The sequence below is a fragment of the Carcharodon carcharias genome, chromosome 3 (genome assembly GCF_017639515.1).
Source record: "Carcharodon carcharias isolate sCarCar2 chromosome 3, sCarCar2.pri, whole genome shotgun sequence".
NCBI lineage: Eukaryota > Metazoa > Chordata > Chondrichthyes > Lamniformes > Lamnidae > Carcharodon > Carcharodon carcharias.
Window position 1 is genome coordinate 37,757,445 of NC_054469.1, and position 15,593 is coordinate 37,773,037.

At 43.5% G+C, this 15,593-nt stretch overlaps 1 protein-coding gene across 6 annotated transcripts in view; it reads left to right on the plus strand.

Moving 5' to 3' along the window:
* Positions 1-15,593, plus strand: part of zmynd11 (zinc finger, MYND-type containing 11) — a 184,641-nt gene that overhangs the window by 143,871 nt on the left and 25,177 nt on the right. For all 6 annotated transcript variants that reach the window (XM_041184261.1, XM_041184258.1, XM_041184260.1 and 3 more), the window contains 2 exons: positions 734-811; positions 12,677-12,795. In XM_041184261.1, coding sequence (XP_041040195.1) covers positions 734-811; positions 12,677-12,795 — 197 coding nt within the window. The remainder of the gene's footprint in view (positions 1-733; positions 812-12,676; positions 12,796-15,593) is intronic.

The following is a 15,593-nucleotide window of genomic DNA, read 5'->3' on the forward strand; positions in this document are numbered from 1 at the left end:
TGTTCTCAAAATTGTGGATGTTATGATTCACATACACGGTTTGCTTTCTAAACTTTCTGCATATGTGACCAACCTTTTCATATTTACCCTAGCTTAGTTTTATATGTTCAATACAGCTGTAATTTAAAATTAACTCCATTCCCTCCTGCTTCCAGTACCAAGGTAGTCCTTGCTGCACCTAAGATGACCAGTGTCTCGGACTGAATACTAAAATGTACTGTTTTAGCAAAAGCTCTTAAATTTTCACATATTGTACAAATGCAAAGATAAGCAGTCTTCTATCCAGTATATCAAAATAAATTCTCAAAGTGAAATGCTTGGCCTGTCACCAATATTTACACTAAAATAGTAAAAATTGGAGATATTTGAAATGGCTAAGGGAAAATTTGGAAGTTCAAAGCACAGTCACATGGACAGATTAGTATGCAACAGAAGTGAAGAGTACTTCGCTGCATTGATGAAAAATCACAGCTAACTCTTGTTTCCTGCAGCTTTATTGTTCCCTTGTAAAGTTTTTCAATTTGTGATCTGATGCAAAAAAGGTAGTATTAAGTAATCAGTTTTTTCATTTTTTTTGGAAAATGGACATTTCTAAGCAGCAGTTAAGTTTACTAAGAATCTAAGAGTGTGATGAGGAAATGTAATATTTCAGTATCTCCAAAATTGTTGACCCACTTTAAAATTTAAATCAGCTTCATTCTACCTGCTTCTAATACTTTATTATGTTTTTCAGCTGGCAGAACTTCAACTGTGCAAGAACTGTTTCTACTTATCCAATGCACGGCCAGAGAACTGGTTTTGCTACCCTTGTGTAAGTGGGTGAAAAAATTCTTATTTTTGAATTTTGCATTCCTCACATTGAGATATTGGTGTTGGAGATGGACCATTTTTCTAGCTTTGTCAATATTGAACCGTTTGGGGTTAGTAGACAAATGTTGTTTCAAGCTCATTCTACACTCACCCAAAATGTGACTTGTTTCCAAAGTCAAAAAAACAGATGCTACTCCAGGGGCAGAATTTTACACCTCGCAGGTGCAAGTGTGTGCCTGACCCAATCGGGCGTAAAATAGCGCGAGAAGATGTCGGACGAGCATTCCCATGTCATCCCGCACGCGTGCAATCTTCAGGTTGGCAGGCGCGCACAGGCGTTAGAGCCATGCCTGCCATCAATTTCGAGGCTACTTAAGGCCATTTAAAACCCAATTGAACCCAGTTTTACGTTGTCTGCAATTTCACGCTCGTAGCACGGGCAGACAGCCCACATTTTGCAAAATCTCATCCAAGGGCGGGATAAAAAGGGTCAGCAGCATTGCGAGTGTGAGTAGTGAAGATTTTAGGAGAGAGTTTGCTGCTGTTTGCTTATTTGAACATGACAGCTTCACCTCAGTGCTGAGCTTCTTTCTTAGCGTTTCTAGGCTTCATTTCAGGACTCATTGGTGTCTCCAAGCCCCCTGGAGGATTTTGACTGTATCGACTTTTTTGGGCATCAGACAACCTTCTTGTACCCTGCTAATGGGGATTGTGGTCTCTGCTGGTGACACCTCCTCTGAGGAGGAAGAGAGGGGCAGAAGAGAGAGGAGGCCAGGTGTCCCTATGCAGCTTCCAGGGGAGAGGCCTGTGGGAGGAGAGGTGCAGGCACAGGGGGCGCAGGGTCAGCAGGAAGTCCAAGGTGGAAAGGACCACAGAAGATGCCACTATCCTGCTGCCAGAGTTTACAAGCAGCGATACAACTACCTCAATATTTCCGAGGGGCAATGCCAAAGGAGGCTCCGCCTCTCCAGGAAGACTGTGACTTCCATTTGTCACATGATTTAGCCTGAGATCAGCTCCAACTGTGTGGATGGACACTCCATGCCAGTGGCTCTGAAGATCACAGTGGACCTCAATGTCTATGCCTCTGGCCCTTTCCAGGGGTCAGTGGGGGATCTTTGTGGAGTCTCCCAATCAGCTGCCCACAGTTGTATCAAACTGGTGATAGAAGCTCTGTTCAGGTGGGTAATGACCATATGTATGAGATCAGCCAGGCTGAGCGAGCCAGAGGCTTTGCAGCAATTGCTGGGTTCCCCTGTGTCCAGGGTGCAATCAGCTTCACATATGTGACCAGCGGGTCAGCCCGGTGCCTTCGTCAACTGAAAAGAATTCCACTCAATTAACGTCCAGATAGTGTGTGACCACAGGACATAGATTCTGCAAGTCTGCACGACACCCTGGCAGCTCCCATGATGCTTATATCCTCAGACACTCCTAGGTACCAAGGCTATTCAGTGCTTGAGCCCAACTGTTGGATGGCTGCTGGGTCACGAGGGCTATCTCTTGAAAAAGTGGCTTATGAAGCCTTTCTACTACCCAAGAACAGAGGCAGAACAGCATTATAATAGGTGTCATGCCTCCACAAGAGCAGTGATACAGAGGACTCTAGGTCTTCTGAAGATGTGCTTCCGATGCCTGAACCATTCAGGGGGAGCACTGCAATATCCCCCAGAGTGGGTATCACTGATAGTGGTTGCATGCTGTGCTCTCCACAATCTGGCACTGGCAAGGAAGAGGATCTTGAGGCAGCTCCACAGGCCACAGAGGATGAATCCAGTAATGAGTCAGAAGAGAAGCACGGTGAGGAGAACACTGAGGGTGTGGAGGCAGACCTCTGTATCCTTCAGGGAGGCAGGGACACCAGGGATGCCTTGATCCAACGCTCCTTCAGCTAGGCTGCCAAAGATCTGCTTCTACTTCATGCCAGGGTTGCCACCTCCATCCCAGACTTCTGAAATGATCCTTTCATTTGAACCCAAAGTCTATTCAGTGCCTGTGCAATAAAGTTTGGAGCCACTCACATCCAGCATTACATACTGGCATAGTCTGCACAAAAAAAAAGCTGAAGCATACCCAGGCCATTACGACAAAAACAAAATTTATCTCATTTTGATAATCCAAAAAAATTTACATTACCTTCCCTGGTCTTCATTCCCAGACTAGTATAAATAAACAAAACATTACACAACAGAAGATCACCCGTGACCAGTCCCTCTTGTGCTCATGGTGCCTTAAACTTATGTTTGCAAGTGCTATATCTTGGTGCCCGCCCCTGCTGGCAGCAGCACTGGAGACAGCCTGCTGACTCTTGTGCTTTGTTGGCCTTGATGACCTTGTCGGTCGTCCTCTGGCCAGTGGAGCCTGTGCTGGCCCCGCCTGGGAGGGAGCAACCAGTGCCACAGCTGGCATCTCCCCAGTCATCGTAGCCTCATCAGATGCCACGGTCACTGACAGAAGGACGGAAGAGCTGCTGCCATCATCTAGAGCACTGTGGGAGGAGCCCACAGAGATGGCAAACAGCTCATACGCCAATGTGAGATTGCTTTGGACCTCCCTGCTTGCCATGGATGAATGGGCACCTGGCTGGGATACTGGGTGCTTCACCCCTCTGCCACGCAGGCACTGACCACCTGAGGTCATTGCCTGTGTGAGGGCTTGCAGGTCCGAGCACAATCCTCAGAACTCCTGATGCTGTTCCTGGAGCTGTCTCTCCATGAGAGTTGTCACTGTGGATGAGGCAATGCGCTTGGCCATGAGGGTCAATGCAGTGCTTATGCTCCACATGGACTCCTCCACAATGGAGACCATGGCACGAATGCCCTCATGGGTCTCCTCCAGATCCTCCCACACACCACGCTGGCACCCAGCATCTGCCGCATAATGAATGACTCCAGATGCTCATCATCTGCTCGACTGAGCATCGTCCTGGTCTCCAGCAGTCCTCCAACTACCGTGCCCAGTGCACACTCTGCCTCCACCTACTCCTCAAGTGAGTGTGAGGTGCCCTCACTGCGCTGCACTGACATTCTAGCTGGGGATCTAACGCCCACCAAGATGCTGGTATCTACGCTGGTTCCTGGTTCAGAGAGCGGGTGTGAAGCCTGGTGGTCCTCTGCTGTCAGGGGTGTTTCTTCAGGGTCCTACAAACGAGTGCCTGCTGGCAAATCTAAAGGAGAACAGCGACATGTCATTAGTTTAAGTCATCACACTGTAACTTGCACCCTGGTGAAACAATGGAGATGTGCATCATGGTGCCATCGTCTTTCAATGATCAATGGAGAATCCAGTTTTGAGGCTCCATTCAATGCTGAGACTACACAGGAATATTTGCACCATCTGAAACACTCACCTCTGTGCACTGCACTCTTACCTTCATCTGACGCCCCAGCCTCTACGCAGCTGGTTGACCAAGATGTATGGCGCCTCTCCAGCTCTAAGGCACCCTGCACGAACCTGGATAAGTTTAGGAGGTTTGGGGGGGCCTCTGCTTGTCCGCAACCTTTCCATGTTGTTATGGGTCATAATCTCCTGAAAGGACAGAGGAGCATGGATTATTCCACACTATACCTGCAGTGCCATTGCAGCCTGGCCAGCCCCACCTGAGGAACACCTTGCAGGACACATCGGAGTCGTGGTCCTCAAGCTGCAAGGCACTCAGTCCGAGGAGCCAGAGCTCACCCCCCAGGCCAACTCCGGCATCATTGACACTCAGATTTTAAACGCCCTTGATCTCCACTGGGAGGAGGCAGCCAGCCATTAACTGTTCACCGCAAAGATTCATACCAACACGGTACTCACCCTTTCCGAGCACATAGACCATTAAACCTTTTCCAGCACTGCGCCCATATGTGCCACACAACGTCGTGGCTGATCTGTGCTGCCACCTCCTCTCAAGCTCTTTTTGTTAGGTGTGGTGGCCTCCTCCTTCCATCACTGGGGACATGGGTGTCCTTCCTGGTTGCCAACTCCTCCAGGAGGATCACGAGGCACTCGTCCGGAAACCAGGGGGCCGAGTGCCTACCTGACCTGCCCTCCCGTCTGGCTTCTCCAGCCACACTTGAGGCCATAACTTTGGTGTTCAGAACGCTGAAAATATGTTCTTCCCTGGCAGCCGACAGGCCCCCGCCCCCTCACGGCCTTTCCTGACCATTGGGAAGATACATTTCACCCTGGGCGGGCCTTAATTGGCCAGTGTGGAATCACGGTTGAGGTTGATCGTGGGCGGTGGCCCATTTCCCAATCGGTTGCGGGCCCACCAATCCCGCCTATCAAGGGTAAATTTCAGGCTCAGTAGTGTGACATTTTCAATTCCTTGTACCTGAATAAGAGCGCCAAGTTTAATAGTGAACATTTTCGTTCCAGGAGCCTATGTTAGAGAAACTGAGTTTGCACCACCCATTAATTACATATAGGAACCTTCCATCCAACAGAGTTTTTTCGTTTCGGTTTGGTTGGGCTGAATTCAAACTCCAGTTCGAATTGAATGGATCATATACTAATCCATTACACGTCATGCCCTTAACTTTATGTATTTAAATCACAAAGCTCGAGACATCCCAACACGAGATATCTCTTTAGGCTTCTCTGAGAGTGTAAGTTATATGTAGTTTTGTTCCGTGGGTTAGCACCTACTGGAAACTTGCTGGAAATGCCTTAATTTATTTTATTTGGCTGGGGGTGGGGGTGGGGAAAGGAACCTTCCACCTTGCATACCTGGCTCAGGTGAATACCCAGCAACCAGAAGGACAATGTTCTTAACCCACTTTGCCATCCTCTGACACCATTAACGTTTCAATAGAAATTAGAAATCATTTCCCATATGCAGATTTAAAGATTATTAACAAATTATAGCCTAATTGCCAAAAAAACTTAATGGGTGAAATGTACAAATTGAATTGTCATATATTAAATGTTATAGAGGAGTATATTTAATACACTCACTGAAACTTCATATGCTGTTGAGGACTTCTTGGCCCAAAAATCCAAGGGCAAAAGGACCAATGTCTCGGCCTAAAGCAGCCCACCCAAAGAGAGGAATTCCAAATGCATGTCATGACCAATCTGGAATATCTTCACACATCCAACTCAATTCCAGTACAATGGGATCAAATAAAGTCAGCTACACTTGACTGCTGTGCCCAGACCATTAGGTGTGAGCATCGTCATCACCAGGAATGGGCTTGATGAAAATGGTGCTGAAATATGTAACCTCCCAGAACAAAAGTGAGCCTTTGTTGCCTGACAGAACAATTCAAGATCACAAGTCAAAAAGGCAGCATTTCTACAGCTCAAGGCCGACGCCCAAAGACAAATCCGGAAGATAAAGGACTTGGTGAGAATAGGTGGCGCAAGAGACCCAGTAAGACGCTGACCAGCATGACATGCAACACTTTATCTTGAAGCCACCAGGGCTACCTGTAGATCAAGGTCAAATTATCAAAATTCCCTTTGCTCAGAGCATGGTGTTTCTTGTCTTATGGATGACAAAGCCACTTGTCAATACTGCAAAGAACATTTTCAACAACTCCTCAACCGTGAATCCAGAGTGGCAGCTGATGCTGTCCAGGTTATCCCCCTGTGGTAGAATCCATGGGCAAATCACCATTGTGGGAGAGCTGCAACAAACAATCATACAGATGAAAAACAATGCTTGCGGCTTTGAAGGTATTCCAGCTGAAATTTTTCAAAGCTGGCGGATCTTTGCTCACATCAAGACTCCATGCATTAATCCAATGGATTTGGAAGGAAAAAGAACTCCTTTCCACCTGCACACTGCTGTGCGCGCACCCCCCCCCCCCCCCCCACCCCAACTTCAGGTATGCAGCAACTGTAACTGTCTATCAAGAAGAGAGATGAACCATTCTGTGGAATGTATGGAGGTATTTCCCTCCGTCCATAGGGAAATCCTGAAATGCATTCTTCTGAATTGCTCACTTCCTGTGGTTGAGGAAATCCTCCCAGAAACATGGTGTGGCTTTAGATCTTTTAGAGGAACCTCTGACATGTTCTTTGTTGCCAGACAAAACCAAGAAAAATGTCAAGAACAACACCAGGAACACTTCATTGCATTCATTGACCTGACTAAAGCATTTAACTCAGTAAAACGTGAGGCTCTGTGGATTGTACTTCAAAGGTCTGGGTGCCTAAGAATTTTCTTCACAATCCTGCAGTTGTTTCATGGTGATATATCTGCAACTGTTGAGTGGGAATTCTGAAATAGACACCTTCAAAATCTGGGCAGGGGCCAAGCAAGACTTGTGACAGACCCCTTTTTACAATCTACCTGACAATGGCTATTCATTTCATCAAAGATCAACTGCATATTAAACTGTCCAAATAGGAAACTCTTTAACCTCAGTCACCCCCATGCAAAACTAAATTGACGACCATAGACATACAGTTTGCAGATGACTGCAGTGTCACCAGATTTGCAAGCAAGGAATTCTGTCTGTCCTTGCATGCTGCCAAAATAAAACTCTCATGTCAATCTGCAATTTGGTCAGCCAAAAATTCCACCTCCCATATATGTTGAAACAGAGACCCTGGAATATGTTGAGCACTTCTCATACCTTGGCAGCCTCCTCTCTCAAAAGTCAAAATAGACAGGGAGATCAAACACCAGATTAGCTGTCCCAGCTCAGCCTTCTACAGACTATGGTGGCAAGTGTTTGACAACAAAGGCTAACAAAAATCCAAATGTGCAGAGCATTTGGCGTCACCACACCCCAGTACAGCAGTGAGACCTGGACTATGTATCAGCAGCATTTAAGAGCAGTAGTGAAATTCCATCAACAATGCCTCTGCCACATCCTCCAGATTCAATGGGAGGACCGTCAACCAAATGCTAGTGCCCTTCATAAAGCCAGCTCCAATTGAATTCAGGCAAATTCCTGTCAAATCAATTCAAAGGACTGGACACTGTGTCTGAATGACCGAAAAGTGTCTCCCCCGCCAGATCCTGTTTCTCTACTCTCAAATGGTCAACATTCTGGGGAAGGCAAAGAAAACACTTGAAATACATTCTAAAGGTCTCCTTGAAGTGTGGCAGCATTAACACTAATGACTGGGGGGAGCCTGCCACCAGTCGTTCAAAATGATGACAACTTGTTCAAGCTGCATCATGCTTTGAGTCACAACGTCTTAAGCTTAAGGCAGAGCTGTCGCAGAGAAGGAAAGACAAAGAAGCAAATCCTGTCCTCCTGATCCCACTACCTGGTGAGACATCCTGCCCTGTGTGCCAGGGGAGGGGGTGGTAATCCAGAGATCAAGGAGGCCCTAGGTTTGAATCCCACCACCGCAGATGAATTCAGTAAAAATCTAGAATTAAAAATCTAATGATGACCATGAAAAACATTGTTTATTTGTCAGAAAACCCCATCGGCTTCACTAATGTCCTTTTAGGGAAGGAAATCTGCTGTCTTTACCTGGCCTGGCCTACTTGTGACTCCAGACCCACAGTAATGTGGTTGACTCTTTAATTGCCCTTGTTCAGAGGGCATGTGGAATGGGCAATAAATGCAGGTGTAGCCAGGGACGCCCATCCCATGAACAAATAAAAACAAAACGATTTAGGTACGATATATTTTCAAGAAAGGAATGCAGGATCCTAGAAAGTCTAAGAGAATCCTAGAACAAATTTGGGAAGACTTCAGAATTATTTCTAATTTGCATAATTTTACTGCAATTAATACTTTACGACTACATAGTTTCTGATACTGTATAATAATTTCTACAATTATAACAGTTTTTATTTAGAAAGCTGTCATTTGAGTTTGAAGTTAGGTCAGTATTTAAGCAGATCTATGGGAGACCCCTCATGCAGAACCATGTGTAAACCATTGTTTTATATACTTTTAAAATAGTTCTAATAGAGAGTGAGAGAATAGTTTTTTTTTGCCCATTTGTAATGTGTTGCTCATTTAACAGCAGTTGAACAGATGAAACATTTGGTACTGTAACAATTCACATTATTGGAGCTCCCTTAATAACGCCATTATTTCTCTTCGTAAATCTTCCTTGATAAGGTTTCCATTTAACCATATGTTTGAAACAAAGGATGTTGACAATAAGGAACCATTTTGCTGGTAATGAATGTGCCATTGATGCAGATTTATTAGGTACATCAAACCATTTTCAAATGACAGAAGACTGGGGAGAAATTAACAGCAAGTTTAATGTGCATACTGTTATTAGTTTGTACATCATCCAGCAATTTGTGGTAAGCATGAGTTCCAAATACCACTAATTGCTGTACAATTTGTGTCACTCTACTGTTAACCTTGCAAAAGCCAGAATCAGCAAAAGCCTGGAAAAAGTTGGGTAGTCTGAAGGGAAAGGTAAGACCGGGGATCTCAATCGGGGTAAGGTTTCAGGGGTCTCCCAGAAATGCACTGCACTGCCCCGCCCCTGCACAGTGCCACTTTTATCATCCAAATGACAACTCGTGAAGACTCCTTCAACAGCACCTTCCAAACCCTCAATCGCTACCATCTAGAAGGACAAAGGCAGCAGATATATTGGGAACACCGCCACCCTCAAATTCCCCTCAAGCCACCTTCCTTCCTGACTAGGAACTATATCAGCATTCCTTCACTCTCACTGGGTCAAAAACCTAGAACTCCTTTCCTAACAGCACTGTGGGTGTACCCTACACCATATAGATTGCAAGTGTTTAAAAAGACGGCTTGCCACCACCTTCTCAAGAGAAATTGGAGATAAGCAACAAATGCTGGCAATGCTCACACCCCAAGAAAGAATTTTATAAAAACAATCTCCCGCTTCCAGTCTCATTGCTTGTAAAAATCCAATGTTCACCAGGCTTTTTTTGACCAGTCTCCTCAGCTTGTTCATGCATGTTCAGTGGTAAACACAACAGCATCACACTGTTTGTCTGCTTATGCAGATAGCAGCCCTTGAAGGAACATGTAAGGCAAGTGATGCAGGTCTTGGCAAAGTTTGAGCAAAGCAGTGTGCTGTTTATCATCAAGGAGTGAAGTGGATTGCAGCCCTTCTCAATACGTGGAAGCAGTGTTTAGTCACCAGTGGCATCCACAGAAAGTTACATTTCATTCATTCCTAATGCATGAGCTTCAGAGTTCTCTTAACTTTAATTTTTGCAGAGAAAAGAGACATGCTGTTGAGCTTATACTGCATGAGAAAGGGGTGCTGATTACCTTTTACCCTTTTCTCATGCAGTATAAATTGTTGTTCCCTTTGAAACTTGGCTTTCTTGCATCTGTCTTGAGTGCAAATCGAAAAGTTTCAACGGCATGTCTCTTTTTTTCAGCAATACTCAAGTTCTGTGGTACCAAGCAACTGTTTCATAATTTTATAACTTCCTTTCCACAATGTAGATGTTTCTTTTTTGCTTTTCCATAATAAAGTGCCCACGTCTAACCGTTCTTGCGGAGGAATTATTGCAATTTTTAGATCCCACATACAAGCAAGCGAAAGACTTTGATTGTTGGGAAATCAAAGCAGAAAATACTGGAAATCGCTTAGCAGGTGAAGGCAGAAACAGTGTTAACACTTCAGATCGATGACAGACTAACTCTGATGAAAGTTCATCTGCCTAAAGATGTCAACTCTGTCTCTCTCTTCACACGTGCTGCTCAACCTGCTGAGTATTTCCAGTATTGGAATTGAGAATTGTTGCTCAGCACCAACAAGTTTCGCATTAAGCAAAACGAAAAATAGTAAATGTATATGTTTAATTGTATATGTAAATTTTATACATTAAAGATGTGTGTTGTGTTAAAGATTATGTTGTGTTACAAGGAGTCTGTGGAATTTTTAGAACACAGAAGTGGGCGGGGTGGGGGGGGGGTGCAGCGGTTGCTGGGATCCCCATAAGCAAAAATGTTGAGAACTCCTGGGTTAAATGAAGAGGAGTGGGAGGAGGCTTGTGTGAGGTATAAACACCAGCAAGGACCTGTTGAGTGGAATGATCCATTTCTCAATTAAGGGAAAGACAGGAACTCATCATCAAACTTCCCATGAATTTCAAGAAATTGCTGCATTTGAACAAAAAATAACGATTAAACTAGCAGCAGAAATCTAGGACTGTTAACAGCATAAGGGCCTTTTCAATGACAAGGTTCATCTCTGACCTTGAAAAGGAAGAACAGAAACCGTGGAGTCGCAACTCTGTAGGTAGTACATTATTATTGTTTTTTTTTATTTTAATCTTATAGTTTTTTTCTTTCTGTCTTCTCTCCCTACCTTAATCCAATCTCCCTTTCTATCTCTTTTTCTGTACCTAACTTGACTCTAGTTCACACTGTTTCCTTCCCTGTCATTCCTCTGCTTCTTTCTCTATCCTGAAATCTTATAGGTTAAGAACTGTTAATCCCATTGTTCACCAAGGTCCTAGCTCCCCCACCATCAGTTCACAATGGTAACAGGTTGCAGCACATTTTCAAGCTGAAGGGGAGGGGAGAAAATTCAGCATTCCAGCAATTTCCAGGCCACTGTGTTTCTTGTAGATTTCTTCTGTTGAGCAGTTGGTCTTTGGATGCCGCCTCCTTCAGATACCATGTCCTAAGAGGCCATTGGTGATTATGGGCCTCCATTGGATTGGTTCGTGATTATGCTTGGCAAAGTGCTGCAGTACTGCCTTCTGCGGTATGGCTGACCAGGAAACTCTCCTCTTACCATCTGCCATTGGGCATATTGGAAGGATTTACAGGCTGCTAATCAATCTGTTTGGCCATGTAATGAACAAACCTTCCATGGCCATCCAGTCCCAGAGTGGGACTTGAACCCAAAGCTTCTAGCCCAGAGTTAGGGTCGTTACCACTGCGCCACATGACCTCTTCACTTAAGATGTCACTGAATCTATTAAAATAATGATTTCCCCAAGCTCCAAAGTTGTGATGAGTACTGATACTGTTTCTAAATGCAGAACTTTTCAACACTGGAAAGACCTTTAATCATGGGTAGATGATGAGGATACTCATTTTTTCAGTCATCTTTTGGGATTTATTTAAATATCATTAATTTCATCTAATCATATCTACGACATGAGGACATTAATTGTCAATATTTTAGCTTTTGAATGAAAAAATACTTTGGTTCAGGCTTTTTGCCAATCAAAGGCCACTTGTAATCTCACCTTGTATTTTGGAAGTAGGCCTTAAAGTAGTAAGATACACCAAGAGTTTTCACATTATTTTACTGGGGAGGGGTACGAAATAATAGGAAGGCAGAAGAAATATCATGTACTTTTGTAAAACTGGTGTGAAAATTACATTTTTATAGCTCTGTTTAAAACTTGAGGGGATGATGACTAGAATGGCAGAGGCAAAATGGGAAAGACATGGAGGAATAAAGAGACAGTGTTGCAGAAAGTGGAAGAAAAAATATTTTGATAATGATGTAGGGGAGGAAGCGGAATTCAGGTTTGGAAGGGATGCCAAGGTTCTACGCTTCCCAATTTAACTTGAGATGGCAGCCAAGGAGACTGAGCCAGAGCCTGGCTCTTGAAGGTGCCGATGGGAGCCAAATTTTTCTGACAGCTGGAAGAAGCCTTGGCTTATCCAAGTCTCAATAACATGCAGGCGATTTGAAAGTGTGATAATGACCTTTTAATTGATGGAGGCTGTGGTGAGATAGTACTGATTTGTCATTCGATTTGCGGACTGCAGAAGTTCTTATCCTAGATGGAATTGTGCCTTATTAGAAGCAGTGCTGAGATCACACATATGGCCATACAAAATTACATAAAATGCGCTGTTCAGGGTTTTGTTGTTAAAGAAGGGAGTTAAAAGCAAATGATCTGAGCTATGTGACCCTTAATGAAATTGCAAAAGACTTAATTGCTAATTTAAGGCAAGTATTACATTTTCTGTTTTTCTTTCACCTTAAGGTTCCCAATCATGAGCTGGTGTGGGCCCGGATGAAAGGGTTTGGATTTTGGCCTGCCAAAGTCATGCAACGCCAAGACAATCAGGTGGATGTGCGCTTCTTTGGGCATCATCATCAGAGGTACGGTACTTCTTAGTTACTGTTTCTTATAATTTGTGTTGTTTTAAAATGAAATATATATACACACACAAGCTAACCATAGGTTCTTTGTTTATTTTAGCTACAGCCTTGTCGATTTACTTCCGAAATAATATTAATTCCCATTTCATTCTCTAGCCACCTTTAAATAACTCTCTGATGCCTTTAAGAAAAACATGTTACATTTTTCTGTTACTTTTCCTGCGTTCCACATGACAGTCGATTCCTGTAAGTGAATTCAAATGCATTAAGAACGAGAGTTTTTACTGGATATCTAGTTAATTGTCGTGTGACCAGATGTTGATCAGAACACCCATGTCAGTGCATAACTACCACCACATGGCTACCTTGACATTCTGAAAATGTCAGAACAAACAGCATCAGATTTTGCTTGAAAAAACAGAAAATGCTGGAAACTCTCAGCAGGTCTAGCAGCATCTGTGGCGAGAGAAACAGAGTTAACATTTCAAGTCCATGTGACCCATTTTCAGAGCACTAAAGATGGGTCATATGAGCTCAACATTAACTCTGTTTCTCTCTCCACAGATGCTGCTAGACCTGCTGAGTTTTTCCAGCATTTTCTGCTTTTGTTTCAGGTTTCTAGCATCCACAGTATTTTGCTTTTACCTGATTTTGCTTAGTCTATTTAAATTATTGTGTAGATTTATTGAACATTTAGATATATTTATGCGAGGGGATACAGTATGAAAGCAGTGAAGTCTTGCTGCAACTGTACAGGGCATTGGTGAGACCCCCACCTAGAGTACTGTGTACGGTTTTGTCTCCTTATTTAAAGAGGGATATACTTGCATTGAAGGCATTTCAGAAAAGGTTCACTAGGTTGATTTCTGGGATGAGAGGGTTGTTTTGGAGGAAATGTTGAGCAGGTTGGGCCTATTCTCATCGGAGTTTAGAAGAATGAGAGGTGATTGAAACTTATAAGACTCTGAGGAGGCTTGAAAGGGTCATATTGAGAGGATGTTTTCCCTTCTGGGGCAATCTAGAACTGTGGGTCATAGTTTCAGAATAAAGGGTCTCCCATTTAAGATGGTGATGAGGAGGAATTTCTTCACTGAGGGTCATTAATCTTTGGAATTCTTTACCCCAGAGAGCAGTGGAGGCTGGGTCTTTGAATATATTCAGGCTGAATTATTCAGATTTTTAATCTACAAGGGAGTCAAGGGTTATTGGGGGCAGGAAGGCAAGTGGCGTTGAGGCCACGCTGAGATCAGCTATGATCTCACTGAATGGTTAGGCAGGCCAAATGTTTTATGCATGCTCCTCTTTCTTGTATTTTTACATAGGTTAAGAATGATAGCAAGAACACGCAATAGCTTTACAATAATTATAGACTAAATGATTCCTTGAGTTGTGGAAATCAGTTTGCTAATACTTGTTATGGTGATTGCAAAACAAAAACTCAGTGATTCATCTTGCAGGTCCTTCATTACTAATTTACCATGGAGTCTCCAGCCTACCTCGATCTCTTCAGATAGCTGTTAGTTGGAGCAATGCAAGTTCAAAAATACTTTCAAAATCCTTTGAAGAGCAGTGGAACAAAGTAAATTAAGAATATGTTTCTCAAACTCATAGAGATTCATAGCATACTTGAATTTGAATGGAATGGTTTCCTTCCTTTGCGGGAGGAAATTATTCCATTCTAATCATATTGGATGAGCTGAGAGAGGACCTCTTCCAGGAATAATGGTAACAATAGCATTTCATATTAAAGCCTCTCTGAGCCCTGTTTCATCTCTGTCTGGTTTGATTTTGTTGTTCTTGATGTTTGGTGATTGTCTTTTTGTGCTATTATTGGTGGCTGTATAATAGTGAATCCTAATCTATAAGTAACAATGTAGAAAATAATCTGGAACCTCAAGAACTATATAATTCAAACAGATCAAGTCTGTGAGAGAAGACATGCACAGCAATTGGCATAATAGGATGGAAATGGGTCTACATTGAAGCAACATTGAGAAGAGCAGCAGCTTCCCATCATATACACTGCCCAACATCCCTAGGGTTAACTGCATCTCTCCTCATACAAAAGTGAAGTACTGTGGAAGCTGAAAATTTGCACTAAAAAGAGAAAATGCCTAGCAGAATCTGTGAAGTGGCAAAAACAGTTTTGACGTTTTAGTGCAATGACCTTTCATCAGAACTAGCGGACCTGATTACTTGAAACATTAACTCTGTTTTTCTCTCCACAGATGCTGCCAGCTCTGCTGAGATTTCAAACATTTTCTTTTTTTTTACTGTGTCTCTCCTAAGCCATTCCTGAGCCCTGCTAGTTTATCAGCTGTTGGCTATAAAGTACACATATTGCTTTATGCAGTCAGTTTCTTGGCTGCTTCTGAGCTCGCTTATTGCTGGTGGCCTGGTAACTTGGAAAAATATCATGGAAAATTTTTATATCTAAAAGAAATTTCACATCAGCAAAGTGTAACACGCAGGACTGAAGTTGGATGAGAGGGAAGAGGGTAAAAGGATAGGACTGCAAAAGAAAGGACAAGGATGAAATGATAAGGCATGGGAGCAAGATGGAGAACAAGCAAGCAAATGAAGAGGTAGAGTTTGCACCCTGAGGCCAAATACAAAGTGGTAAGCTACAAAATGTGAGAAAGCAGAGGAAACCAAAAGGGGCACAATGATGGGAAGGGGAAAGGGTTGACTTAAGGGAGAATGAAGAGCAAGAATGGAGCCAGAAAGGCAGGAGCGGGATAAATGCAAGGCCACAAAGGGAGAAAGGGTAAATAGGGAAGAATTGAGAGATTGTGAAA